Source organism: Odocoileus virginianus, chromosome 11 (genome assembly GCF_023699985.2).
Source record: "Odocoileus virginianus isolate 20LAN1187 ecotype Illinois chromosome 11, Ovbor_1.2, whole genome shotgun sequence".
NCBI classification, from domain to species: domain Eukaryota; kingdom Metazoa; phylum Chordata; class Mammalia; order Artiodactyla; family Cervidae; genus Odocoileus; species Odocoileus virginianus.
Genome location: NC_069684.1, coordinates 8754900 through 8782148, shown reverse-complemented (window position 1 = coordinate 8782148; position 27249 = coordinate 8754900). Strand labels below are relative to the sequence as shown.

At 37.6% G+C, this 27249-nt stretch overlaps 1 protein-coding gene across 3 annotated transcripts in view; it reads left to right on the top strand.

Annotated features, from left to right (window-relative positions):
* Positions 1 to 25911, top strand: part of LPGAT1 (lysophosphatidylglycerol acyltransferase 1) — an 80047-nt gene extending 54136 nt beyond the window's left edge. For all 3 annotated transcript variants that reach the window (XM_070473901.1, XM_070473903.1, XM_070473902.1), the window contains 2 exons: positions 17786 to 17892; positions 21129 to 25911. In XM_070473901.1, the coding sequence (XP_070330002.1) occupies positions 17786 to 17892; positions 21129 to 21280 (259 nt within the window). In that variant the 3' untranslated portion in view covers positions 21281 to 25911. The remainder of the gene's footprint in view (positions 1 to 17785; positions 17893 to 21128) is intronic.
* The last annotated feature ends 1338 nt before the right edge of the window (positions 25912 to 27249 follow it).

Here is a 27249-nt window from a genome sequence, read left to right as displayed (position 1 = left end):
TTTTAATGAATGTTAAACCTGTACTACACATGTTCTAGATGTTAAGACTACAAATCTTATAAGTATTTTTAAGTACCTTTATGAAGTTTTTACATTTTTAGTGGCTTCCCAAAATCCTGGCTACTAGATTCATTTAATTATTTCCCTGTTGATCATAGACTTCTTTCATTCTTGATTTTAATAATACTATGCTGAATTCCCTTGTGGCTCAGACAGTAAAGCGTCTGCCTACAACTTGGGAGACCGGGGTTTGATCCCTGGGTCGGGAAGATTCCTCTGGAGAAGGAAATGGCAACCCACTCAAGTACTTTTGCCTGGAAAACCCCATGGATGGAGGAGCGCGGTAGGCTACAGTCCATGAGGTCGCAAAGAGTCGGACACGACTGAGTGACTTCACTTTCACTGTCATGCTGAATGTCAGTACATACCTATAGTTTATCCTGCCCCATGTTTTAGATTTTTTTATAATAGATATATTTAGCCTGTTAGTTCTGATGTTGGATTGGAGAGTGTTATTAAAATTATAGAAAAACTTATTTATCAGAAAAATTACCAACATTTTAAAATAGTATAATATTTTGTTAATGTTATGCATAAACCTATAATATTTGTGATTAATATTATATAACTTTGATTTTTCTTTCTATTTTTTCCCTTCTTAAAACAAGTTACAAGTTTTTATCAGTTTTGGGGGCTATAATTTCAGAAATAGTGTTTTCCTCCAAAACTTTTTGTTACGGAAAATTTCAAACCTAGAAATGAAACCCCATGTACTTGTTTTACACTTACAGTGAATGTTGTTTCCTCTGTGTTATTTCCCAGGTTCCAATGGATTATTTTGAAGGAAGGCTCAGACATTATATCATTTTATTTGTAAATGTTTTATATTCTCTAAAATGTAATAATTCTTTTTGTAAAAAACAGTACACAGTATCATACCTAAAATATTAATAGTTTATTAATATTATCAACTATCTAGTCAGTCATCAATTTTCCTGGATTGTCTCATAAATTATTACCATTAATTTTTTTTTGTAAATTATTTTTTTGACACTTTGGATTCAGTTAACTCGAAATTGTTTGATGTAGCTCAAGTTTCTTTTGTGTCAAGATTCCTCCTCCTTTTATTTTCCTTGTAGCTTATTTTTTTGAAATACCATATCATTTGCCCTGTAGAGTTCATATAGTTTTTGTTTTGCTGATTGTATCCTGTGTATTCCTCTGTTCACTATATTTCCTATAAATTTGTGGGTAGGTACTACAACTTCATCAGATTAAGGGTTAAATTTATTTCACAAGAAATATTTTGTAAGTGATGATGCTTACTTCTATCAAAGAGGTAAGTAATATCTGATTGTCAGAAATAGTTTTTGAATGCTGTTATTAGTTTAAAAGTTTCAAACAAATATATCCAGTGCTTTGAGGAAAAAAATGATACCTTCTTATGCCACCCGTTTACCCAAACAGTAACGCCAGAGACTTCACTGTGAAGTTGTGACCTCTTCTGGCCTGTAACATACAAAGAGAATCAGTTTGCCCAAGATACCCTGATAGTGATGGATTAAGAAAGTCCATAGTCTTTTATTGTTTCATGGGTCATTAAAAAAGATTTTCCCCTACTATGTCCCTAACTATAAAGGTATTGAAATTGTCCCAAACTTAATTGACAAATGAGCTATAAATCATCCACTGGGATGATGGATAGTTGTATTAATTAGGGTTCTTCAGAGAAATAGAACCAATAGGATATAGAGAGAGATCAAGAATAGATTTATTGCAGGAGTTGGCTCTCCTGGTTATCGAAGCGAGGAAGTCCCATGATCTAGTAACTGCAAGCTGGAGAACCGGAAAGCCAGTGGTATAATTCAGTCTGAGTCCCAAGGTCTGAGAAAGGTGGGGAAGGAAGTCTGACAGCCTAGGAACTAGGGGCGCCGATGTTCTAGAGCAGCAGCAGGAGGTCTTAGCAAAGACAGTGGACTCCCCCTTCTTCCACTTTTCTGTTCTAGTCAGGCCCTCAGTGGATTAGATGCTGCCCACCAGCATTGGTGAAGCAGATCTTCTTCACTTAAGTCTCCTGATTTGAATGATAATCTCTTCCAGTGGCATCCTTAGAGCATACCCTTATAGCACACCAAACATTGTTTCAGGTAATGTAAAACATTTTTTTTAAATTTATTTATTTACAAATAATGTAAAACACTATTTGGACATCCTTTAGCCCAGTCAGGTTGACACATTGCAGTGGCCTATGTAGAAAACCCAAGAAAGTGAGTTCACATCTTTTTATAGAGTTCGACAATCTTGATAAAAAATCATCACAGAAAAATCAATATTATCTCTTTATCCTGACAATACATATAAAATGTGATTTTTTAAAAAGATGCTTATGTGAGAAACAAGAAGACTATTAAGTATTTACCAATAAAACTTAAGAAAAAATGTAGAAGGCTCTATGAAGGAAAATATAAAACTACATTGAAGAACATAAAAAAACTGAAAAAGTGGAAAGAGATACTGTGTTCATAGGGGGAAGGCTGAAAAGTATAGAGATGTCAATTCTCCCAATCTATAAATTTAATTAAATTTAATCTATAAACTTAATATAATTGTAGTTACATTATATCCAGGAGTATTAGGATCAGAATTCAGGATGTTTTTTCTGGAAACTTGACAGATGGTTCTAAAATTCACCTGAGAGAGTAAAGACAAATGAATAGCTAAGATAGTTTTGAAGGTAAACAGGACAGAGGAATTCTTCCTACCAGATGTCAAGGCTTACTGTAATTAAAGCAGTGTACTTTAAGGGCAGGATTAGATCAATGGAAAGATTAGAGAATCTGGATTTACTTGGGAACTTGTGTATGGTTGATGATTTTCTAACTATATTTTCTATATTTGGTAGTTTTAAAGGGGCTATTTGAAGCCCATCGATAGAGATAAAATAGTGTTACTTCTTAGAAACTACAATTAAGTTCTGAAAAACACAATAAGTGAGACATCATATATCCTATTTCATCCATTAAGATACATATTTTTTCACATAATAATGTCTCTGAAACTGAGAGTCATCTTAAAACCCAGTAAAATAAAGCTTTAGTTATTATTTAATTGGGCTTCCCTTATGACTCAGCTGGTAAAGAATCCGCCTGCAATGCGGGAGACCTAGGTTCGATCCCTGGGTTGGGAAGATCCCCTGGAGAAGGGAAAGGCTACTCATTCCAGTATTCTGGCCTAGACAATTCCATGGATGTCCATGGGGTCGCAAAGAGTTGGACACAACTGAACAACTTTCAGTTCACTTCCCTCCACATTATTTAATTAGATATTTGGCATGCTGCCAAAAAAAGTAGTTGCTGCCTCTCTCCTCTCCCACTCTGCCTCTGGGGAGTGAATCTTTGGACTATTTTAGGCTTTTAGTTTGTTTTTTACAGTGTGAATGTATTAATTCTTCAATTAAAAAAATTATTTGAGGACTTCCCTGGTGGTTCAGTGGTTGGGAATCTGCATGCCGCAGGGCAACTAAACCTGTACACCGCAACCTCTGAGCCCGCACCCTAAAGCCTGCAGCCTGCAGCTCCTGAAGCCTGCATGCCCTAGAGCCCTACTCTGAAACAGGAGATGCCACCTGGGTGAGAAGCCTGTGCAACACGGCTGGAGAGTAACCCCCACTTGCTGCAACTAGAGAAAGCCCGTGCACAGCAATGAAGACCCAGCACAGCCAAAAATAAATAAATAAAATTTTAAAAATTGATTGAAAAAAAGAAATTGCCCACAGAATTTAGAATTTAATAATCATCTGAGTAATTGCACCAAAAGCATTTTCATCATGTAGTTATAAGAATTTAATAAGTTCACATTTAAATTGCATGCTATTTAATAAACACTAAATAGATTTTAACCCTTTAAATCAAACTATTGAAATGCTCAAATTGTATAGTCTAGGTTTTCTTACTCTAGTGCTTTATCCATAGTTTTTTAAAATGTATTTGTTTTACATGACTGTGTTGGGTCTTAGTTGTGGCACACAGGACCTTCCTTGTGTCATGGAGGATCTTTCATTGTGGTGCAGGGGTTCTCTACTTGTGGTGCAAGGACTTGGTAGTTGCAGCACACAAACTGAGCTGCACTGGGGTATGTGGGATCTTAGTTCCTCGACTAGGGATCAAACCCACATCCCTTGCATTGCAAGGCGGATTCTTAACCACTGGACCACCAGGAAAGTCCCCTATCCATAATTTTAAAGTGAGTTTAAACAGCTTAAATTTGTGTAATAATTTTTTAGTATAAAATCTAGAATAAAGTAGAATATAATTAATGTATTAAAAATAAGTTATTCAACATATTGAGGTTTCAGATCACTTTTCTCAGAAACTGTGAGTAACTCTAAAGTAATACACACCTAAGTGGTACACACCAGGTACTGATGATGCAGGTTTAGAGGTTTACCACCTGAGGCCCCCAAATTACTCATCTGAAAATAAGGTCATTAAATTGCCTCTTGAACTTAAAGTGACTTTTTTTCCCTAGCAAAAGGAAACATTGTCCTGTCTTTAGTTTTTCTTATAGAGCTTTTCTTTATCACCATAGTTATCACTCATTTCACCTCTATTTTCGCTATCTAATGATTCTCTTCTTCCTATCTACTTTTCTTGTCATCTCTTGTTTTTTATTGCTTTGCCTCTGTGCCCTAGCTTTATCGTGGAAAAGTCTGGATTTTTTCAAAGCTTCCAGTTGGAAAATGGGAAGTTACCCATTAAATTTAATCTTCAGGTTTTTATTTCTGCTTTGCTGTTTTTATTGATGTTCACCACCCCCAAGTTATTTTTTCTTTTCTACCCCAACAGTTTTTTCTTTCTTCTTTAAGAAAACAAAACATTTTAGTTTGACACAATTCAGGATGCTTGACAACGTTAAATAAGTGTTCTTAATTTAGGTTTGACTGTATTATGGATTAAATTCTTTATTTCTGTAATGAAATTGATGATTTGAAAGAGGGGTGAATCATCATTTCAAATAAGATAAAATCTCCATCCTCTACTTAGAAGATATGCTTAATTTCTTCTCGAATTTTTATAAGAAGTTATACATGAAAGAAATTTTTTACTGTTAACACAGAACCAAGAATCTAATAACCTAAAATCTACTTTGCTAAGTTATTTTCATTGTATGAATCTGGAGAGAGTAAGCTTTAGAAATGAAGCTCTATCCTCCCTTCCTTAGCCCTCTGGGGGTTCATCTTTTCTTTTTCAGATTTCTCTAGAGTCAAGCATAGTTACTACCATTGGTATTCAAAAAATGCTTTTTGTTTTCTAAGGAAGTTTTGTTGGAAATATTATAGCTTCCAAATTAAAAAAAAATCTTAGAGTTTAAATTTTAATTGAATAATGGTTAAGCATAACTCTCACTCATCATTATTTCTATTTTATAGTTACTTAAAGTCATTGAATTGGATCTGCGAAGTAGAAAGGCTAACTAGGTCTTTTTGTCTAACCTTCTATTTAATACAGGCATATACACACAGACACACACACACGCACACGCACAGATTACTTAAACATAGACCTTCTCTAGAATCCTGTTTTTAGTCTTCTCTTTTTTCTCTCAGGAAAGAGGTTCCTGATAGGAGAGTATGTGGAAGTGGATCCCGTGTAGGTGTACCTCTAGCTCTCAGTCTTTCTCCCAAGTGCCAAATCCTCACTTAGCTTTCTTTCCTCCACCTGGATACCCTGTCTTCTTCAAACCTAATATGTCTAGAACTGAACTCATTTTCCTTCACACAAACTTGTTTCCAGTTGGGGTTTATGTTAACATAATTCTACCCTCACCCAGAATGAAAATTTTGGAGTTTTTTGACTCTTCCACTTTAAAATTTTATCCTCTCTCTCAAATTCAGCTGCCAGTTCCTATGAAAGTTACTTATACAATGTTTGTTTCTGTTCTCTCTTTTTATCTGAATGCCATAACCTAGCTCAGATTTCAGTACTTTTTACCTAGTATATGTTTGCCTATTAAATATTCCCTTTATTGATACTGATCCTTTACCCTATCTTTTTTATTTCACTGCTATTCTCCTTTTCCTAAAGCATGGTGCCTTCTTTCCCCCTTTGTTTCTTTTCTTGTTTCTTTATTCCTTTGTTTCTTTTTTCTTTCCTTTTTTTGTTATAGACATTAGTGGAACACGGCATAATTTGAATGAAATCTGTAGATTGTAAATTTTAGATAATACTAGCAGTGTTCATTTCCTGATTTTTATCATTGAAGCATAGTTATATAAAGGACTGTTCTTGTATTTTAAAAAATGTTCATGGAAGTATTTTAGGGGACACACTATCTGTAACTTACTCTCAAAAGTTGAGGAAAGACTATATAGATAGATCAGGAAAAAACATATATGGAAAGATGATAAAGTAAATATGAGAAATAATGATATTTTGGGAATCTGATTGAAGCGTATATATGAATTCTTTGCGGTATCTTTGTAACTTTGCTTTGAGTCTGAATTACTTCAAAATAAATTTAAAGTCTTTAGAGAGATACAGAGAAATCTCTATACCTTCTCCTCAGTTTTGCTGTGAACCTTAAACTACTCTTTAAAAAAGAAAGTCTTAACAAAAATATTAAGAGGTCATTAGACTCATGGAAAACATAATAATGATTCTCGTAAGCATATATGCCAGTGTTATATTTTGCTTACTGGATAGTTCAGTTCATTCAGCAAGCATTTGTGTCTCAAAGGATGCAACACAAAAAAGATATAATGAATAAATTTGGGGTATAAACAATGCTATCTCATTGTCTATGCCCTCAGTGGCATGTTGGTTTGCTATAGCTTTGACTGTTGCAAGGAGCAGGACTCAAGTGATGCCTTTTCCATGTATCCTCTATCCTAAGTAGACATGCAAACCCCTTCACTTAAACTTACCCAGAAACTCTTTTAAAGTCCTTATATTAACCACATTCTGATTTTAGATTATTTACTTCTCTTATTTGGCTCAGTTGTCCCTGACCCTGAAGGGAGGCAGTGATCTAGGTTCTGAGTATTTGCTATCTTTATTTAAACATAAACCTTAAAGTCACTGAATTGTCTCCTATATGATCCCAGGTTTGCTACAATAGAGCTTTGATTTATTCCTCTACTAAAGTGAGTAAAAGTTTATATCTGAGTTGCTGAATTATTTTTTCAGATAGCTGAGTGGCTTTAAAAAAAACAACCACAACTTGTCTAGTGGATCCAGGAGGAAGCTCTAAATATTATTCCTTAGTGTGTTGAGGATGAGGCCTGAGCAGCTTACCTAAGGCCAGTGACTCAAAGCAAAACTTCTGGGAACTGAGTACTCGGAGATATTCTCATGTGTTAGAATTGACAGGATCTGTTCTTGTCTATAAATCTATTTTTGGTGACAAGTAGTTTCCGTATTTCTGAGCTAGTCTTGTCATACTAGCCCTTGTGGTGTCAGTTAACCATGGTTGTGTTGTTGATGGCTGTCTACAGATGGCACCTCATCAAGTTTTACCCTGGCAGATTACTTTGAATTTAATTCAGTTCAGCAAATTTGAGTTCCCACAGAGGAGGAGGCACTGATTTATACACTGGATATGCAAAGATGAATATAGCACAGTCTGATAGAGTAAACAGACATGTAAGAAAATAAATAGAACATAAACTAATAAGCATAGTTAAAAAGGGCAGAGTTGGCACCAAGAAGGAATTACTAACTGCAGGAGAGGAGGAGGAAGTCAAAAAGACAGAGAACAAAGGCAGAAGAGAGCCAAGTCCTTGTCTTCCCTGTTAGAAAGTTGATGAATACATTTTAAAATTGGACAGTCTAGCATATTATATAAGCAGTGTGGAAGTGAACAGCAAAATAAAGTTGAAAGAGGTTGTATCTGGGAAATAGGTATCTGAGGAGGGAAAAAATAGGTCTATTATTTTTCACCATGAACCTAATAGTACTCTGACTCTAGAAAACTACATGCCTATCATTACTCTGTTGAAAATTTAAGTTTTTTAAATTTACTGACTCTTTTAAGCCAACTCAAGTGATGCCTTTTCCATGTATCCTGTGTCATAAGTAGACATGCACACCCCTTCGTTTAAACTTACACAGAAATTCTTTGAAGTCCTTATATAGTGAAAGTTGCTCAGTCATTTCCAACTCTTTGCAACCCCATGCACTGTAGCCCACCAGGCTCCTCTTGTCCATGGAATTCTCCAGGCAAGAATACTGGAGTGGGTTGCCATTTCCTTCTCCAAAAATCCTTATATAACGTTTACCTTATTCTGATTTTAGATTATTTACTTTCCTTGTCCCTCTGCTAGATTATTTGGTTTAAGAAAGCATCAGCAGTTTATCTTCTTCAGTGCTTATTGGCTCCTAACATACCATTGACATAACTGAATTGAGGGTTTCGCCATGTTCTTTGTTAGCTCATATTTTGGAGTCATTGTGGCATGAAAGAAGGTATATAGGTGTCAGCTGCTAAGCATTATTTTACATCTTTTTTTTTTTAATATAGTTTATATCTGACCCTATGCTTTTTGGTGGAATACTCTGTATTTAGGAGCACATTCTGGATTACTATTAATAAGAATTTTTGTTTCTGGAACACTGGGAGCTGGTTTCTCAATTGGATAACTTTTGGTATTGCAAAGATTTATTTATTTATATCCCACAAGAATTCCTTTTATTTGATTCCAAGAGGACTGGTATTCAGTGCATTTGACACTCTGCCATATTAGATTAGTCGTTTTAATATTTTAATCCCATGGTGACCAAACAATCAGAGTAATAGCAGTACACTGCTCTTGAGTGAGCATTTGGTCTTCCCTCCTGGCTGCCTCTTAAAGCAAGAGAAAGTCCAAGCTATTCTAGGCAGATGGTAGGGTAGATTTTCTGTTAAAACACGGCCCCACTCCCAACACTAACCCCATTTAAAGCAAGATACTTCACCAACCTCACCACAGTCTTTCACGAGTTAAGTTGGTCAACCCAAACTTCCTCTTTCAGCCTTATTTTTAATGTCACTTTCCTCCTTATAAAGATGTTTTAAATACTATTTCCAAGATAGCTCTTGCTAAGTTATCCTCAGGTTGATTAGACCTGCTTTTTTATTTACAGAAATAGTGTATTTTTAGGGGCTAAAAAGTAGTATAGATAATTCCCCAAACCATTCGACTGTACTCAGTGTGGTAGAGGTGGATAAAGAGTTTAAAGAGCACCACTTATATTACAAAACTGTGTTAAGACAGTATTAAACTATCTAAAAGTGAAAAGTCAGTAATTTGTAATACCATTCATTTAAAAAACAAACTTTGATTTTTAAATATAAATTTTAAAACATTCACTGAATCAACTCTATTTCAATTGAAAAAAAAAAAAACACTTCCATGGAAGAAACAAACAAAACATCCCTCTAGTATCAGGATGACTAACTGACTTTACTAAAAATCCAGATATTAAGGACATTTAATTTGGAAAAAACAAAAAGAAACAAATGATTAAATTTCCTGAGTAGTTCAATTTTCTGCATAGCTCTGGGCATCTCTCTCGTGTCTGGCACTGTGCTGGCTTTATTTTGCTGGCTTCTGCCCCATACATACATAGTTCAGGAGTCACACAGAAATTCAAGTGTGAAGCAGACTCAGAAGTCATGGCTCCCACTCAGTGCTTGCTTCTGTCTGAGATTCCTCACATTTCAGATGTTATAGCCACCCTAATATCTGTCCTCTGATTCTTCAATGAATAAGATGACATGTTCTTATATAAGTCTTGATTCTCTGTGCGGCACTAACTGGGAACTATTTTGAGGTTAAGAGATGTAAAAAATGGAAAATGCACCTACGTTCCTGTCTGCAAAGTGTTGACGCTCCTCCAGTGTCTGGCTGCTTTTAGTCACTCTCCAGTGCCTTCCACTAATTACTTTTTGCATTTTGTCCAGAATTTATAACCATTACCTGTGAACTACCCTATGATTTCAAGAAACAGAACTCCTCTTGTTTTATTTTATTTAAAACATTTATTTTACTGGATATTATAAAGTCACAGGGAGAGGTGACCTTTGAGAGCTGGAAGAATAGATTTTGCTCCTAAGGGTGCCCTTGTTAAACTTCTCTGGCCGTATACATTTAAAGTAGTACTGCATTGTGCCAGTGTAGTGCAGTGTCAGTCGCTCAGTTGTGTCTGACTCTTTGCAACCCCATGGACTACAGGCTGCCAGTCTCCTCTGTCCATGGGAATCTCCAGGCAAGAATACTGGAGTGGGTTGCCATGTCCCTCTCCAAAAGATGTCAGTGCTCAACAAATTCATCTAACAAATTCAGTAAGTGAAAGTTGCTCAGTTGTGTCCAACTCTTTGCGACCCTATGGACTATACAGTCCATGGAATTCTCCAGGCCAGAATACTGGAATGGGTAGCTGTTCCCTTCTCCAGGGTATCTTCCCAACCCAGAAATCAAACCGGGGTCTCCTGCACTGAAGGTGGATTCTTTACCTTCTGAGCCACCAGGGAAGCCTTAAAGTGACTATAAACATAGGCTCTGCAGTCAGATGGCAGTGCTAATGTGTTTCTCTGTAAGATTCAGAATATTTGCATTAAGGTTAATATTGAAATGAAGACTTAAGGATCTTTATTCTTAAAGAGAGCTCATAAGTGGATTCCTAAGAATATGTCCCCAAATTGGCGTATCCCAGTTGTGAAAGGCAGAGGAACCAGAGATCAAATTGCCAACATCCCTTGGATCATAGAAAAAGCAAGAGAGTTCCAGAAAAACATCTGCTTTATTGACTATGCCAGAACCTTTGACTGTGTGGATCACAATAAACTGTGGAAAATTCTCAAAGAGATGGAAATACCAGACCACTTTACTCCCTTCCTGAGAATGTGTATGCAGGTCAAGAAGCAACAGTTAGAACCAAACATGGAACAATGGACTGCTTCCAAATTGTGAAAAAAGTACGTCAAGGCTGTATGTTGTCACCCGGCTTGTTTAACTCATATGCAAAGTGCATCATGCGAAATGGTGGGCTAGATGAAACACAAACTGGAATCAGGATTGCCAGGAGAAATATTAATAATCTCAGATACACAGATGACACCACCCTTATGGCAGAAAGTGAAGAAGAACTAAAGAGCCTCTTGATGAAAGTGAAAGAGGAGAGTGAGAAAGCTGGCTTAAAACTCAACATTCAAAAAATGAAGATCATGACATCTTGTCCCATCATGTCATAGCAAGTAGATGGGGAAACAATGGAAACTGTGACAGACTTTATTTTCTTGGGCTCCAAAATCACTGCAGATGATGCCTGAAATTAAAAGACTCTTGCTACTTGGAAGAAAAGCTATGACAAACCTAGACAGTATGTTAAAAAGCAGAGACATTACTTTGCTGACCAAGGTCCATCTAGTCAAAGCTATGGTTTTTCGTATTCATTTGTGGGAGTTGTACTATAAATAAAGCTGAGTGCCAAAGAATTGATGCTTTTGAACTGTGGTGTTGGAAAAGACTCTTGAGAGTCCCTTGGACAGCAAGGGGATCAAACCAGTCAATCCTAAAGGAGATCAGTCCTGAATATTCATTGGAAGGACTGATGCTGAAGCTGAAGCTCCAGTACTTTACTTTGGCCACCTGATGTGAAGAACTGACTCATTGGCAAAGACCCTGATGCTGGGAAAGATTGAAGGCAGGAGAAGAGGGGGACAACAGAGGATGAAATGGTTGGATGGCATCACCGACTTGATGGACATGAGTTTGAGCAAGCTCCGAGAGTTGGTGATGGACAGGGAAGCCTGGCATGCTGCAATCCATGGGATCACAAAGAGTTGGATACGACTGAGTGACTGAACTGGACTGAGTGACTGAACTGTACTGAGTTGTGAAACACTGCTCATCATCTTCTACACCTAAATCAGAGCCTTCAGATTTCGTTCTTCTCCAGTTTAAAAATCTTTCTCTGAGAGGCATTCTCATAAATTGCTAGTGGGAACATAAATTGGTATAATCTTTATGAAGATAATGTAGTAACATCTTTCAAAATTAACCTTTGACTTAGCAATTTCACTCCTGTAATTTTATCCTATATATGTACATATATGAATGGACATTTGCACACTGCTGTAACAAAAAAAGAGAAACTGTTCATCAGTTGGTGGTTCTTATTGTTCAGTCACTGATTGTGTCAGACTCTTTGCAGCCCCATAGACTGCAACATGCCAGGCTTCACTGTCCTTCACTATCCCCTGGAGTTTGCTCAAGTTCATGTCCATTGAGTTGGTGAAACTGTCTAACCATATCATCCTCTGCCACCCTCTTCCCTTTCAATCTTTCCCAGCATCAGGGTCTTTTCCAGTGAGTTGGATCTTCACATCAAGTGGTAGAGAATAAGAGGAATTTAAGGCTTACCATGTTTAAAGAGATTACAATGAAAGTAGAAAATATTTTTAGCAGAATGATTGTGAAAATATGATCTATAAAAATTTATGGGGTACAACTTAATCTGTATTAATCTGTATTTTAAAGGAAAATTTACAGCCTTAAAAACTTCTGAGACTTCCCTGGTGGCACAGTGGATAGGAATCCGCCTGCCAGTGCACGGGACACAGGTTCAATCCCTGGTCTGAGAGGATTCCAGGTGCCACGGAGCAGCTAGGCCTGTGCACCACAGCTGCTGAGGCTGCACTTTAGAGCCCTTGAGCCCCAACTGCAGAGCCCGCGTGCTTTAACTGCTGAAGGCTGTGCACCTAGAGACCGCGCTCTGCAACAAGGAAAGCCGCCTGAGAAGCCTGCACACTGCTCTCCACAGCTGGAGAAACTGGCGCAAAGCATTGAAGACTCAGCACAGCCAAAAAGTAATAATACAAAGAAAAGCAAAAAGAACACTTCTATTAAAAAAGAAGACAGTTAAAAATCAGAATCTAAATGTCTATTTTAAGAAGTTAGAAAAAAAGAAGCAAATGCAATCCTAAGATAGTAGAAGACAGGGAATAATAAGGGAGAACTTGCTGAAATAGAAAACATACAATAGAAAGAAAAATGACATCAAAAAATTTTATTTTTTGAAAACATTAATGTGATCAACTCCTGGCAAGACTGATAAAGAAAAAAAGAAGGTCAGTGTTATCGATATCAGGAATGACAAAGGGGACATTACCTCAGATTCTGTAGTCATTAAAAAAGAAAATTAAAGGATATTAGGTGCAGTTATTCCAGAGCATCAAAAAGAGGATACTTCCTAGCTTCTTTTATGAGGCCAGTATAACTAGGGTACCAAAACCTGAACCAAAAATATTATAAGAAAGGAAAATTTACAAGCAAATCTCTTACATAATTATGGCTATGAGAGTAACCAAGCAAAATATTTTAAATTCATCATATTATGTACTGAGAGCATATATTTCAGGAATGAAAGTTTGGCTTAACATTCAAAATAAGCTTGGATTTTTAACTAAAATCACTTACTAAATATAAATTCTTACTATTCATGATAGAAACTCTTTGTAGATTTTAAAGGAGTTTCCTCATTCTGATAAAGGATGTCTACAAAAATCTTCAGAAAACACCATATTAAAGGATGATATACTAAAATATTTCTTCCCAAGATCAGGAATAAGAGAATGATGCTTAAAAAAAAAAGTTTTTATTTTGTTTTGGGTATAACTGATTAACAGTATTGTGATAGTTTCAGGTGAACAGCAAAGGGACTCAGCTGTAGTTATACATGTATCCATTCTCCCCTAAACTCCCCTCTCATCCAGGCTGCCACGTGACATTGAGCAGAGTTTCCTGTGCTATACAGTAGGACCTTGCTGGTGATCCACTTTAAGTATAGCAGTGTGAATGTGTCAATCCCAAACTCCCTAAGAGAATGATGCTTTTTATCAGCACTTTTACAATATTGTATAAGAGGCTCCATAGTATGCAATAATGAAACCCACTGAATAGAAGATATTAACAGTACATTTATCTGATAAAGGGCATGTGTCTGTAATACAAAAATAAAATCTATGAATCAAAAAAATATCTAAAAGCAATCCCTTTAATTAATCACATTAACAGAATAAAGTGGGAAATTATATAAGCATTTCAATAGATGGAAAAATTTGATAAAAGTGCAACTCCTATTCAGGATGAAAAAGAAAACTTTTAGCAAATTGAGAATAGAAGGGAGTTTCTTTAATCTGATTAATGTTATCTACCAAAGAAATCTACAGCAAGTATACTAAATGGGACACTATTGAATATTTCCCCCTGAAAGATCAAAAATGAAAGACAGGGTGCTCATTATCACCACTTCTATTCAGCATTGTGCTAGAGGTCTTAGCAACATTATAAGAAAAAGAAATTGGAAGTGTAAATATAGAAGACGTAAAACAAAATTGTCATCATTTGCATTAATTCATCTTCCTACCTGCAAATTAAGATTATAAAGTAGTTTGATACAGACATTCAGTCCTTACATATAAATGACTGTTTCATGCAACCAAGTACCCAAAGGGACTTCTTAGGGGAGGAACGGAGTTAGGAAAAACAACTTCACAAAACTGACTTTTGTTTTTAATTATATCCCTCTTAAAAACTCACTTTAAGTGGAGATACAGGCTTGAGATAGGGTGCTAGGCCTTTCGTAGCCGACGAGCAAATACACAGCAGGGTGAGAAAATGTGAACTTGGTGTTGTCTGTTGAACACTGAGAACATTTTTCCACAGAAATGTGTTTGTCTAATGGTTCATTCTGCAGGATTTTATGTACACTGTAGGTGAAGTAGTCTGCAGGCACTCTTAGGATCTTGTGTATCTTTGGTGACTTCCCCCATAGGAATCTGCTTTCTTAGTTTAAAAAGAAAGAAGAAAGAAGGGAAAGAAGAAAGAAGAAAGAAACAATAGAATTCTTGGACTATTATTTCTAATTTGAGGATTTCTTATAATTCAAAGAAATTATCCTTTGAAGAGAAGGGAAAACAAACTCGTTTAAATATCCCATGGACTCTTCTTCTTTTGAAATTTTATCTCTCTGCCTCTACTCCTCTGATTATATAAATTTTGATATTAAAAGAACTCTGTCAAGAATTCATTTTTATAATACTCATAACAGCTGGCCTTTTGTATGACTGGCTTGAAGCTGGCTTTTTTATTGCCTCCATGGTGTAAAAGATAGACACATACACTAATATATGTAAAGCTGGCTTAGGATCCTGTTACTTTATTTACTGCTCTGTTTTCTAACATCCCAAATTGTGTTGCTATTGTCATTCCTAGATTCATCCCATCCTTGTAAGTTTACCCTTGAAAAACCTCTCTAGTATTTTCCTGGGGTTTTGGAAGGGCACGAAAGTGGATTTAAGTTGAGTCTATTTCCTCTTTTGAAAAGCCAAGAGGCTGGCAGCATTAACAGCTGTGTAAATGCGGTGGAAAATTGCTAAACTTGGGAAGACTGGTTGAAATCTTTTAAGGAGAACTCAGATCCCCAGAACTCCAGAATCCCCGTCCTGCATTCCATTCCTGGGCTCTTGTTCTTTCCCTGCCCTGGCAAATACTGGAGGCCTGCTCTGGAGAGGGAGATAGAAGCTCTCTGGACTCAGGAACCCCAGGTGCTGTTGAAGCAGAGATCCCATAATGAGATGAGAATAGCATGGTTAGGTGACGTCTGTATGCTGAGTGTTGAGACTCCCAGCCCTCACTTCGCTCTGCCGCCAGAAAGCTAGCAACAAGGCCTTTCCTCTCTCTCAGCAGGAAATTCAAGGATCATTCTATGAGTAAAGGGTGAATTCAAGAGGACAGACTAATTTAAATGGCCCAGTCAGATAATCCTCAGTGTGACTCACAGTCAACAAACTTGACTTACAGGCAGAGAACTTTGAATCAACTGTGTAGGCCCACATCCATAAATGTGTGTGAGCAACAGAGAATCCCCAGATAACTGGGAATCTGATCAGCCTCCACTCTTAAAGATGGAGACAAAAACAAATATAGGAGGATCATGTGAGAAACAAACTGTGTGGCTTCCAAAGTCCTCATAGTACATGAGTTCATTAACCCTTTTCTCTACTTCTGTGTATGTTTTAAAATTCACATGATAATTCTCATAGAAATGAGATTCTCATAGAGATTAAATATTGTAACAATAATAGCATTCTGTAAAAAAAAAGGAACAGAGATCTCTTAGAAACTAAAAGTATGGTTAAAAAAAAAAGTAAAACTCAGTAAAAAGTTTAAAATTTAAATAAAAAGTCTCTCAGAAAGGAGGACAAAAGACAGATGAAAGAAAATTAATTTCAACTCTGAATCCTATATTTAGTCAAATTATCAACCAGGTATGAGGACGGAAAAAGAGACACCGGCAGAAACGCAACCTAAAAGTGCCTTTTCTCAGGAAGCTACTGGAGGGTGGGCTCCATCAAAATGTGGAGTAAATAGAGAAAAAGTAAGACATGAGATACAGGAAGCATTAAATCCACTTTAGGAATATGAAGAATCACCAGGATGAGAGTGAAGGGCCTTTGCAGGATGAAAACTACAGGCAACACCTCTAGAACCTTGCTGAAATTTCCTCATGAAGGGGAATTGAAAGACTGGCTAATGAACTTGAATCCCTTGGGAGGAGATCTAGACCCGAGTCCCTCTGGCCCTCTGCCCGGTTTTTAAATAAAGTTGCATTTGAACACAACTACACTAATTTATTTATACCTTGTCTGTGACTGCCTGCACACTACACAAAGCAGAGTAGAATAGTTGTGACAAAGATCTTAATAGCCTGCAATGTCTAAATATTTTTTCTCTGGCCCCTTAAGGAAAAGTTTGTTGATCTGATCTAGAGATTTGATTTTAGATTTGATTGGTCCATAGTTTATGGTTGAATTAGTTATGTCTACCTAGGAAACAATGCAAATTGCTCAATCTAGGGGAGACCAGAAATTGGAGAGGAAAGGAAACATACCCTTGATTTACCACCTGGTTTACCTTAGAATATACTTACATGATTATAATAATGTAAATATCAAATATTGTGATAATTAAAATGACCATACGAGTGCATGGGAAGATGGGGAAGATGTGCCTGTGTGGTGGGATAGGAATAGAAAGGAGCTTAACCCTCATCTTTGATTGTCAGTAGATAAGCCCTAAAACTAAAGAAGAAGCAGTGATAAATAATAAGAGGGAAAAATCCATTCCTCTGGGGAAGGAGAAACAAAGGGCAGAGGAAGAGGGGGCTGCGTTTTTCATACAAACATTTTGCAGACTTTATACTTTCGATGAAGAAAAAAAATCAAGAACACCTTCTTCTCAAAATTGGAAAACAAAAAAGAAAAGAAACACTTGTTCAAGGCCCCTGTTCTGTTCTCACTTGCAGTGGATATGTGTCACTCATCATCCCAGTCCAGTTCCTGTTGAGTGAGGACAGTCACAGAATCCTTCAGAATCATGTTCCAACAACTACATTCAGTCATGAGCTGGCCCTGCTCATGAAACCAGTATCTCTGATATAATTAGCAAAAGGGCACCAATTAACACAGATTCTGTCTGGTTCATAGATATTCCCAACAAAGGAACATTTTTAAGATACATTATTTGACCTAGCGTTTGAGCATTCTAAATGTGTTCTAAGAAAGCTGCATTCTAAAATTTCACTTGTTCCAAAAAACATTCCTACTTAAACCTACAAACATGGGAAGACAGCTATTTCTCAATAATTTTTTGTAGATATAGGATACTCTAAAGCTAAGTTGTGGTTCTGAATGATTTTAACTTCTGAATTAAAGTAGTTTTTGCTTTTTTTCTGACTCTTGATAGAATCTTTCCAGTTAAAGATGTTCCCCTGGAGACCGATGACCTTTCTGACTGGCTCTATCAGCGTTTTATTGAAAAAGAGGACCTCTTATCGCATTTTTATGAAACAGGTACACAGAATCCTATTACACGTATTCCTGAAGTTACTGATGGTTTCAAAGATGTATTTTAGGGGAGATAACCATTTTTCAATTCTTCAGGCACCCTAAAGGAATCAAAGTATTTCCATATTTTAGAATTTCAGCTTAGAACTTTTATAAAGACAAATAAATGCATGTGGAATTTATCCAGGCCCTTACTTCATCAGCCAGTGTGGAACAATCAAATGATGAGTAGAACACCGTACAAACAGATCGAATTCAAGAGAATACATATCTATGGAAGACTGTAGACATACCTCTGTGATAGTATGGTCTATTTTATGAAATAGCAAATATCATTCATGTTGTGGTCCTGCACTTGATTGTTCGACTGATAACCATCACCATGCAGTCATTTTAGATTATTTTTAACTGCATTTTCACATGCTTATTCTTTTCTTTATGTGGAGGGATAACGTTTACATTTTAAGTCATCATAGATATAACCTTATTACGTTTTTCTCCTAGGGAGAAAAAGATCTATTTACTCTAAGGTCCCTTTTCTGTACTCAGTATTGTGTACTTTCTATGACAACTGCAATGTGGTGAAAAACGCAGAGAAGAGAAGGAGCAGCGAGGGAGGAAACCAGGAAGCTGGGGAAGCAGCACTCACCTGCCTGGAGCCCCGGCAGGCCCCGGGCTTTCACGGACAGCCGTGCTGCACGCCTGTGTCCAGAGCAACAGGGATGAGAAGATGAAGAGAAGCATGTCCTGGGTCTGAGGATAGCCGTGGGGTTTTAGATGAATAGAGGCCCAGTTTTCTTCCCACCTAGACTTTTTGGGGACAGAATTGAAGTAGATATTAAATCAGTCTATCAAAGGTCTAATACTCATAATGTTAATCGCTCAGTCATGTCCAACTCTTTGCAACCCCATGGACTATAGCCCACTGGGCTCCTCTGTCCATGGGATTCTCCAGGCAAGAATACCAAAATGGATTGCCATTTCCTCCTTCAGGGGATCTTCCTGACCCAGGGATCGAACCAGGGTCTCCTGCATTGCAGGCAGATTCTTTACCGTCTGAGCTACCAGGGAAGCCCCCCAATAGTCATAAGCAAAGGCTGATACTGTTAATTATCTTTAAGGCTTTTGTGTTTGTATTTAGGATTGTTTCACTTTATCCTCAGTTAGACTCCTTCCTCATCTTAACTTTCCCACCCGGGGACTTTGGAGTCATGCATATTAATATGACAGGAGCAGGACATCGTCTGTGCTGTTAAAATGCCTACTAAGGCTAGTTGAACAAGATGTCCCTCTCTGCTGTTTTGCATTCCTTGCTCTCCAGGATTTTCTTTCAGGATAAGACAGAATGGATGTACTGGGGAGGCCAAAAAGCTTGTTTGGGTTTTTCTGTAAGATGTAATGTAAACCTGAACAAACATTTTTGGCATCAGGTGATTAAAAGGCCAGCAAGATCCCTCTTCTTATTCATCTCAATCTCTTTATAATATTTGGCCTAAATAGTAGCAACAATAATAGAAACTCTTTTTAAGAAATCTATTTGCATAATAGACCTCAAAACTTTAAAGTGTTCTCTGTAAATTGTTTGTGAGAAGCAAATCCTCTCTTGAATCAGCTTACCCTAGGGGATTATCCTCAAGAACAAAGACTATTTGAAATGCTGAAGAGTGTTTTCAAGATGACCTTAGGAAATATTGCTCCAAAGTGGTCTAGCTTTTCTTTCCAGAAAAGAATTTAAAGACATCTGTTTACTTTGTTTCTCCATTTTATTTTTTTTTTTTATTATTATTGACATATTCCTTTTGAGAAAGGGAATAAACCATGTTGCCTTTTGAAAATAGTATCAGCAATTTAAGGGCTTCCATGGTGGCCACTCCAGTGTTCTTGCCTGGAGAATCCCAGGGACAGAGGAGCCTGGTGGGCTGCCGTCTGTGGGGTCACACAGAGTCGGACATGACAGAAGCGACTTAGCAGCAGCATGGTGGCTCAGTGGTAAAGAACCCGCCTGCCAAGACAGAAGACACAGGTTTGATCCCTGGGTCAGGCAGATCCCCTGGAGAGGAAATAGCAACCACTCCAGTATTCTTGCCTGGGAAATCCAATGGACAGAGGAGCCTGGTGGGCTACGCAAAGGGCATGATTTAGCAACTAAACAACATTGGTAATTTACAACCCCTTTTGTGGCAAAAACATTTAATTTGTAAATAGAAGAATTAGTATAAATCATGCTATTTTGAAAAAGAAAATATTTTTTAGGCCACAAAGTTCAGCTTATAGGATCTTAGTTCCCCAACCAGGGGTTGAACCTGTGCCTTTGGCAGAGGGTACAGAGTCCTAACCACTTGTCCACCAGGGAAATCTCTGGAAATTATTTAATTGACTTACACATCCTGCGTCCTGGCCATTGTAGAAATCTGTAGGGATACAGTGGAAAACAAGGCAGCTGTAGTGCCTGCTCTCATGCAGTGTATGTTCCTGCAGGAGACAGAAAGTAAAGCAGTCTGTAGAAAAGAGGAAAAGGTAGATTGGAATCAATACAGACTGTGGAAAGTGCCAAGAAGGAAATAAACATGAAGATACCAGTGTCTGGTGGGGAAGGGGAGACAAGACGGTGTTTTTCTGATGTTGGAAGAATGCCCTGAGCCTGCCTTTCACAGAGGTGGAGGGAGGAGCTCTCTAGGCAGAGAAAAAGGCAAAGGCTCAGAGGTGGGAAAGGGCTCTGTGGTTTGAAAACTGTATCTCAAATGATATCTCTCTTTAAGAGCAAGAAGAAATCAGAGAGATGCTTCAAACAAACAAACAAAAACAAATGCAGGGCCTTCCCTGGTGGTCTAGTGGTTAAAAATCCACCTGTCAGTGCAAGGGACGTGGGTTTGATCCCTGGTCCAGGAAGATCCCACATGTGGCGGAGCACCTAATCACGTGTGCCGCAGCTATTGAGCCAGCACTCTAGGAGCCTGAGAGCTGCAACTACCGACTCCTGTAGGCCCAGAGCCTGTGCTCTGCAACAGGAGAAGCCACCACAGTGAGTAGCCCCCACGTGGCAATCAAGAGTAGCCTCAGCTGACTGCAGCTAGAGAAAAGCCTGCAAGCAGCGATGACGACCTAGCACACAAGAACACACAAAAGCAAAAACAAACAACAGCAGCAGCAAAAAACACTCTAGCTAAACTCATGTTCAACCTTTGCTCTAGGACGCCTGCCACCATGAGAAAACAAATTAATATTTCTATTTTGTCTTTTAGGGGCTTTTCCACCTCACAAGGGCCATAACGAAGCTGTTTCCCGGGAGATGACCCTCAGCAATATGTGGATATTTCTCATACAGTCTTTTGCATTTTTGTCAGGCTATATGTGGTACAACATCTTTCAGTACTTTTACCATTGCCTGTTTTAGGAATTGACTTGGACTTGTCATGGTCACCATAGGAATTTGGACTTTCATGAGTGTGCATTATTTTACATGTGCAAATCAGAATATTAAAAAACAAGCAAAGGAGATTCAATGGATGGATTAATATTTATCCCCCTTTGGGATATTTTTAAACTCTACTAAAATGAGGATCAATAATATAATGACCTGCTAATATGTTTTAAGGACTTTTCATGTTTTAAAACAATACACTCTACCACCCACTTATGCAAACATCACATTTGGAGAAGAGGAAATCATCAAATCATCCTAGAAGACTATCTGAGAGAAATTCTGTTGCCACCAGGTGTACGTGATAATCTTTCCCAGGCTCAGAAAACTGTCCACGTCCGTTCCTCTTAGCTAGTCATCTCTACTAGGCAGCGCTGGGGCGCGCCCTCACCTCCGTCAGCTCTGGCTGTGTTCCCAGTAACCTCGAGGGGAGCTGGTTGGCACCTTCGAAGAACTGCTTCCCTGTTGTTTGCAGCGATGCCCCGGTCCTCAGCAGCTCCATGAGGTTCAGTGTCAAGCATGCCCCCGGGGGGCAAAGCAGTGTCCAGTGACACATTCCGGTACTAGAAGGTGTTCTTCCAGAAGACCAGCTCAGTCCAATGCCATGTTTACATGCATTCACGCTGCCCCTTGTACGGGGAGGGGGGTTCACTTGATTTATCTTTTTGTATAGAAGGCATATCATAGATTGATCATTGTCTTTTACAAAATGCACTTTTATCAGATGCATCTACAGCAGAGGATTAGCACTGTAGGTTGGAAACAGATGTGAACATGATCAGCGAGTGGAATTCTTGAGAGGCTGCCTATCTGTCTGCATGTTGATCTGGGCGCTGATGCCCTCCAGTGCCATCTGCACTGGGCACCACGCCGAGGCTTCTGTCCCACTCAGAGCTTTTTTTTGTTTGGTTTTGTTTTCTTTCCATTTTGCATTTTAGCCTCAAATGCATATGGGGACGGTTGAAATAAACTAAGGCATTTAACTGATCAAGTTAAGGTGAAATAGACTCGTTTAATATAAGGAATATAAGAGCTATAGCCAGGCACTGGCTTCCAGTGGTGACACATTCTCACACAACACCCCCAGAACCTGTGTTTGTTCCCTTAGCACGTCAAGGAGCTGCCTGTGTCAGAGTGGCGTAACCAGGAGAGTCCAGCAAAGAGGCTTCCCACTTTCTTTCAGTTGATCTTGGAGAGGATAGAGTCAAGTTCCTATTTCTAGAAAACTTTTTTTTTTTAACAATGTGTCACTATATTCATATGATTTACCTCATAGGAGAACCAAACACTCCTCAAAAAGTGCTGGCACGGTGTCAACTGGTCACCTGCACTCCCAGTGTTGAGAGACAGCTTGTGTTTTGGTTTGGAACTATAGGACTGTTTAGACCCTAGTGAGTCAGCGTACTTGTTGGTCATGAGCATTGTGATGCCCCTGTCGTCATTAATTGTACAAATGACAATTTTGAGAAGTAGGCCAGAAACTAAAAGTAAAGGCTATTGTTTTCTATTTTTAAATAAAACCAAAAAAAACCAAAAACTGAAAAGATGTGAATTTTCTCCCAGTTATGTGGGAAAGGGAAAGCAACACCAAATAAAAGCCCCCAGCAGCTCCATTCAGTACAGAGGTGAAAGACTGCTTCATTACTTGAAATACCTCATTGAATAGTAGATAGCTACTGGTGAAATGCAGAAGACAGTGTTAATATGTTTGGTTTGGTAGTGGTGGTTATAAGATGCAGTTTTTTGGAAATCTGAGCAGTTTGTTATATGTGTTTTACAGTGACAGTAATTAGGTAAAGCCAATCTCAGTTAAAGGTATGAAGGATGATAGGAAGCTGGATAGAAACTTAAAGATGCTTCTGTTTGAGACCCAGCAAACACTACTAGACAAGATGAATCGAAATTGTTCCCTTGAGAGATTAGTCAGCCAGCTGGGGGGATAAGTAGCTCACTGTGGAGTCTGGCATGCATAGTCCTAGCCGATAGACCTTTTTTGTCATTGCTAAGCAAACCACAGATAGAGTGGCCAGTTCTCCCATCCAAAAAAAAAAGAAATGCATACGTCAGTGTGATTTAGGGCCACTTTTGCCATCACTGTTCTCCAAAGGAACATAATATTGTTTAATGTACATGTCAAGCAGACTGTTCTGTAAGATGCTTTTGTTTTCAAGTGCAGTCATTTCAGCAGTCTCTAGAGTGAAAAATACCAACAGATGTGTGAGTTAATTTTTGAAAATAGGTCTGTGAGTTGTAAATAGATGTGTATTTGGTCTGCCCTATCCGTCTTTGATTCCTTATCAACATGTTCTCTCTCTCCTGTTGGCAAAACATGTTTGTCCGAGAGCATTGATAGTGCTTTCCTTATCAGTAACTGGAGTTCTCCTGCTTGCACTAGGGAAAGTAAAGAGAGAATCCGTGTTTTTGTATGGCAACCAGGGAAGCAGCAATATGCCACTGTACAGAACCAAATTAAAAGTCCTAATCTGCATTTTCTTTGCAAAGTGAGATCAAAGGATGTTTAGAGAGTATACATTTTTGTCAAGGGAAAAGAAAATAAAACTGTTCCAGTTTCTATGCAAGCAGCTTGTAGAATCTCAGCACTTCCTGGTCTTGGCTGATCTGCCTGGATTCACACAGGAGAGAGGGCTGAGATCTCCCTGCTGGATTTTGGTCTCCATGAGTCACAGTGATAGAGCATTGCTTGGCCACAGGCAGGCGCAGTGACTCCAGAGGCGACCACCCCAGCAGTTCACACTTAACTTCAGAGACTGTCGTTGGTGTTAAAACATACAAATAGCATGGAGAAACCTATATGCCAATGGAAGGTAAAGAAAAATTACAGAATGGAAAATGATATTTTGGGTGAGCAAATAGTTGAGAATCTAAATAGTAGATTTTTTTTTTTAAGCTAGCTATGAGTTCAAATCTGTCATTAAGTAGTCTTTCATATTACAACCAACCCTTAATTTTTCCATGGGGAAAGACCTAGAGATTACCGGATAGTTAATCCAGTAATAAGTCATAGTAAACCAAAAATCTAATTGTGTTTAGGAGTTTGAGTCCTTATTCTTATCAAACTGTTTTTCTTCTAGGGATGCATATTAATTTAAAAAAAAAAGATTTCTCTTGCCTATCTATTTATGACTGTTCATGAGTAGTGAAAAGATTTGGAAAGACAGCTTCAGGAAGAGGAAACACAAAAACCTGAATAATCCATGGGCTAGAAAAGGAATCCATGAATAATCAAAAGCTGGTGGTATTGTCATTTTTTTTCAAGCCTTTTTGTGGAAATGAAATGTTAAATCACCGAATGTAAACCTCAAAACATCACTGTAGTATTATAGCACTTGGATGGGTATTGCAATGCCTCTTCATTCTTTGTTCATGCCACTCACATCTTGTGGATTTGTCTTGGTAATGTTTCTGACAATCATTTCCCTACAGACTGTTCTAAACTACTGGGACCTGGTTATAATTGTAGAAAGTTAATCATGGATAGTCTTATTGGTTTCTTTTTATATTTAAGAAAATTTTATTTATATTGCTAAGTAGGAAGTTATTTTCTTCATTACACTATAGGACTTCGCTCCAGAGTTACCATTATGAGTATGTCAGCTCTAATCTACAAAGGATGGATAAAAATGGTTCGCCTTATTTTCTTGCAATGTAGTGCTGTGAATTTTACATCTGTTAACAGGAAAGGCAAAGTCAGAGCCACCCTGGGCAGCAAGTATCCTGGTTTATTTTATGAGACAGTAGAGACTAATATGTTTGGGACCAAAACCACCTAAATTGGACATTTTGGGGTCACAAAGGGGCCAGGTGTTCTCTGGAGCAGTCACTGGTTGGTGCTTTATTGCAGTCATTTTGCATTGATACCCAACAGTTAGGAACTGGACCCTGGGAATAAGCTGAGGGTGCTGTACTATTGGGGGAGGGTGACTGTAGCCATACAGAAGATAAAATAAGGGTTTTTCTGCAAAATTTCCATTTGAGGATTTTTACATTTAATATTTTTTTAAAACAGTTAAAAGAGCAAAAAAAAAAATAAGTGTAATCTAGTTGCAAGATATGCACACATATGTTGAATGGCTTTATTTTTATTGTGTAAAACTGTTGAACACATGACTGTAATGCACAAATTCTTTATATGTAAGGAATCTATGCATTTTACAGTAACTCATTTTCATGATTGGGTAATGAAACAGTTATACATTGACTCACCATTGTTGTGTTAAGTGCTTTCCTTTTCTTTACAGTTATTACAGAGTTGTATTTATTTTATACAGGTGGATTTTCATTTTCCTGATGCCATTATGTTTACTTCAGCTTGTTGACCTGTCTTTCTTTGTCTATCTGCATGTTGTAATGTATGATAAGAATGAATGTAAAGGCTGTGGCAACTGTCATTAAATTTTGTAAAGGGCTGGTCACTCGTGGATCTATCTGGTTTATGAATGCATTTGGGCTTATTTTAGTAACCAGATCACCTTTTCAGAAATTCAGATGTGAACACCAAAAGAAACATTTTTCCCAACAAATATTAATAGCTGGTTCTATTTTTTTTAATCTAGAAAAAATAAAGTTGATTTTTTTCAAGTAAAGTGCTTTTAATTCTTAGTAGTGGGGATGGGGTGTTTGTATTTTATTGGAGAGATTTAGGCATTAACATCTGTGGACGTGTATTGTGGCAGTTGGATGCTGAAGGCAAACTGAAAAACCAAAAGAAAAAAACATGTACTTCCTTCTTTGGTTTTAAACTATTCCCCCAACTCCTTCCCCATTTTCCCCATCCAGTGGTGTACTGGTAAATGTTGAATAGTCCACTCTCCTAGAAAAAAAATTCTGTATACAAGTGTACATGTTTGTTAAAATTTTGCTGATAGCAAAGACATATAACACAGCTAACAAATAATAATAAAGTATACTTTATTGTCAAGTCCATATAGCCAGTTCATTCTCCCAGGATGCTTTAATTGATTTTTGCTGAACTGTTGTAGCCAATCTTTGATTGCAATTCAGCCATAATTTGAAAAATGGAATTACATCATAATTACTTATTTCTCAAATTTATTGTCATTCAATCTGATACATGATCTGATAAAGTGTTACTTCAGTTCAGTTCAGTTGCTTAGTCGGGTCTGACTCTTTGTGACCCCATGCAGAAAAAATTGTTTCTTACCCTTGTGCAAATTATTTGCACTAAAGTGAACCACATTTGGCTTAATTACTCTTTGTAAGCTTATGTAACTTAATTTTAATAACAACTGTTTAGCAACTGCTGGCAAAATTTTAAAATTTAGCAATCAGCTGTAGTGAGCCAGTAGGAGTTGTCTTCAACATACCACTGTCCTGTGCTTTTTTTAAAAATTAACTGTTAGTAAACTCACTGCTCAACACTAAGGGTCCTATTACTGACCCTTGCAGGGGCTTAATGGGTGGAAAGCATTAATATCAGTCCTATAAAGCATGCTTTTGTTTATTTTTTTAAAGTTTTTTTTTAATGTGGGTCATTTAAAAAATCTTTATCAAATTTGTCACAATATTGTTCTCTATTTTTTGGCTATGAAGCATGTGGGATCTCTTAGCTCCCAGACCAGGGGTTGAACCCTCACACCCTACATTGGAAGATGAAGTTTTAACCACTGGACAGCCAGGGGAGTCCCCAGAGCGTGCTTTTGATTTGAAGAATTTGACAACAGCAAATCTTTCCTCAAGTGCATGGGAGGCTTGCATTTTTCTAAAGTTGGTCCTTTGCTTTCATTTCTCAAAACTAGATAAATTGATAATAGGCATCTCTAAGATTCTGTTTTGAGCACTGAAAACACTTATTGTTTAGATATTTGGAGAATATGTTTGATCCCACTGAAAACTTAAGTGTATTTAAATATCTCACACAGTCTACCAAACAAGTTAAACAGTCCAAGTTCGGTCTGCCTCTT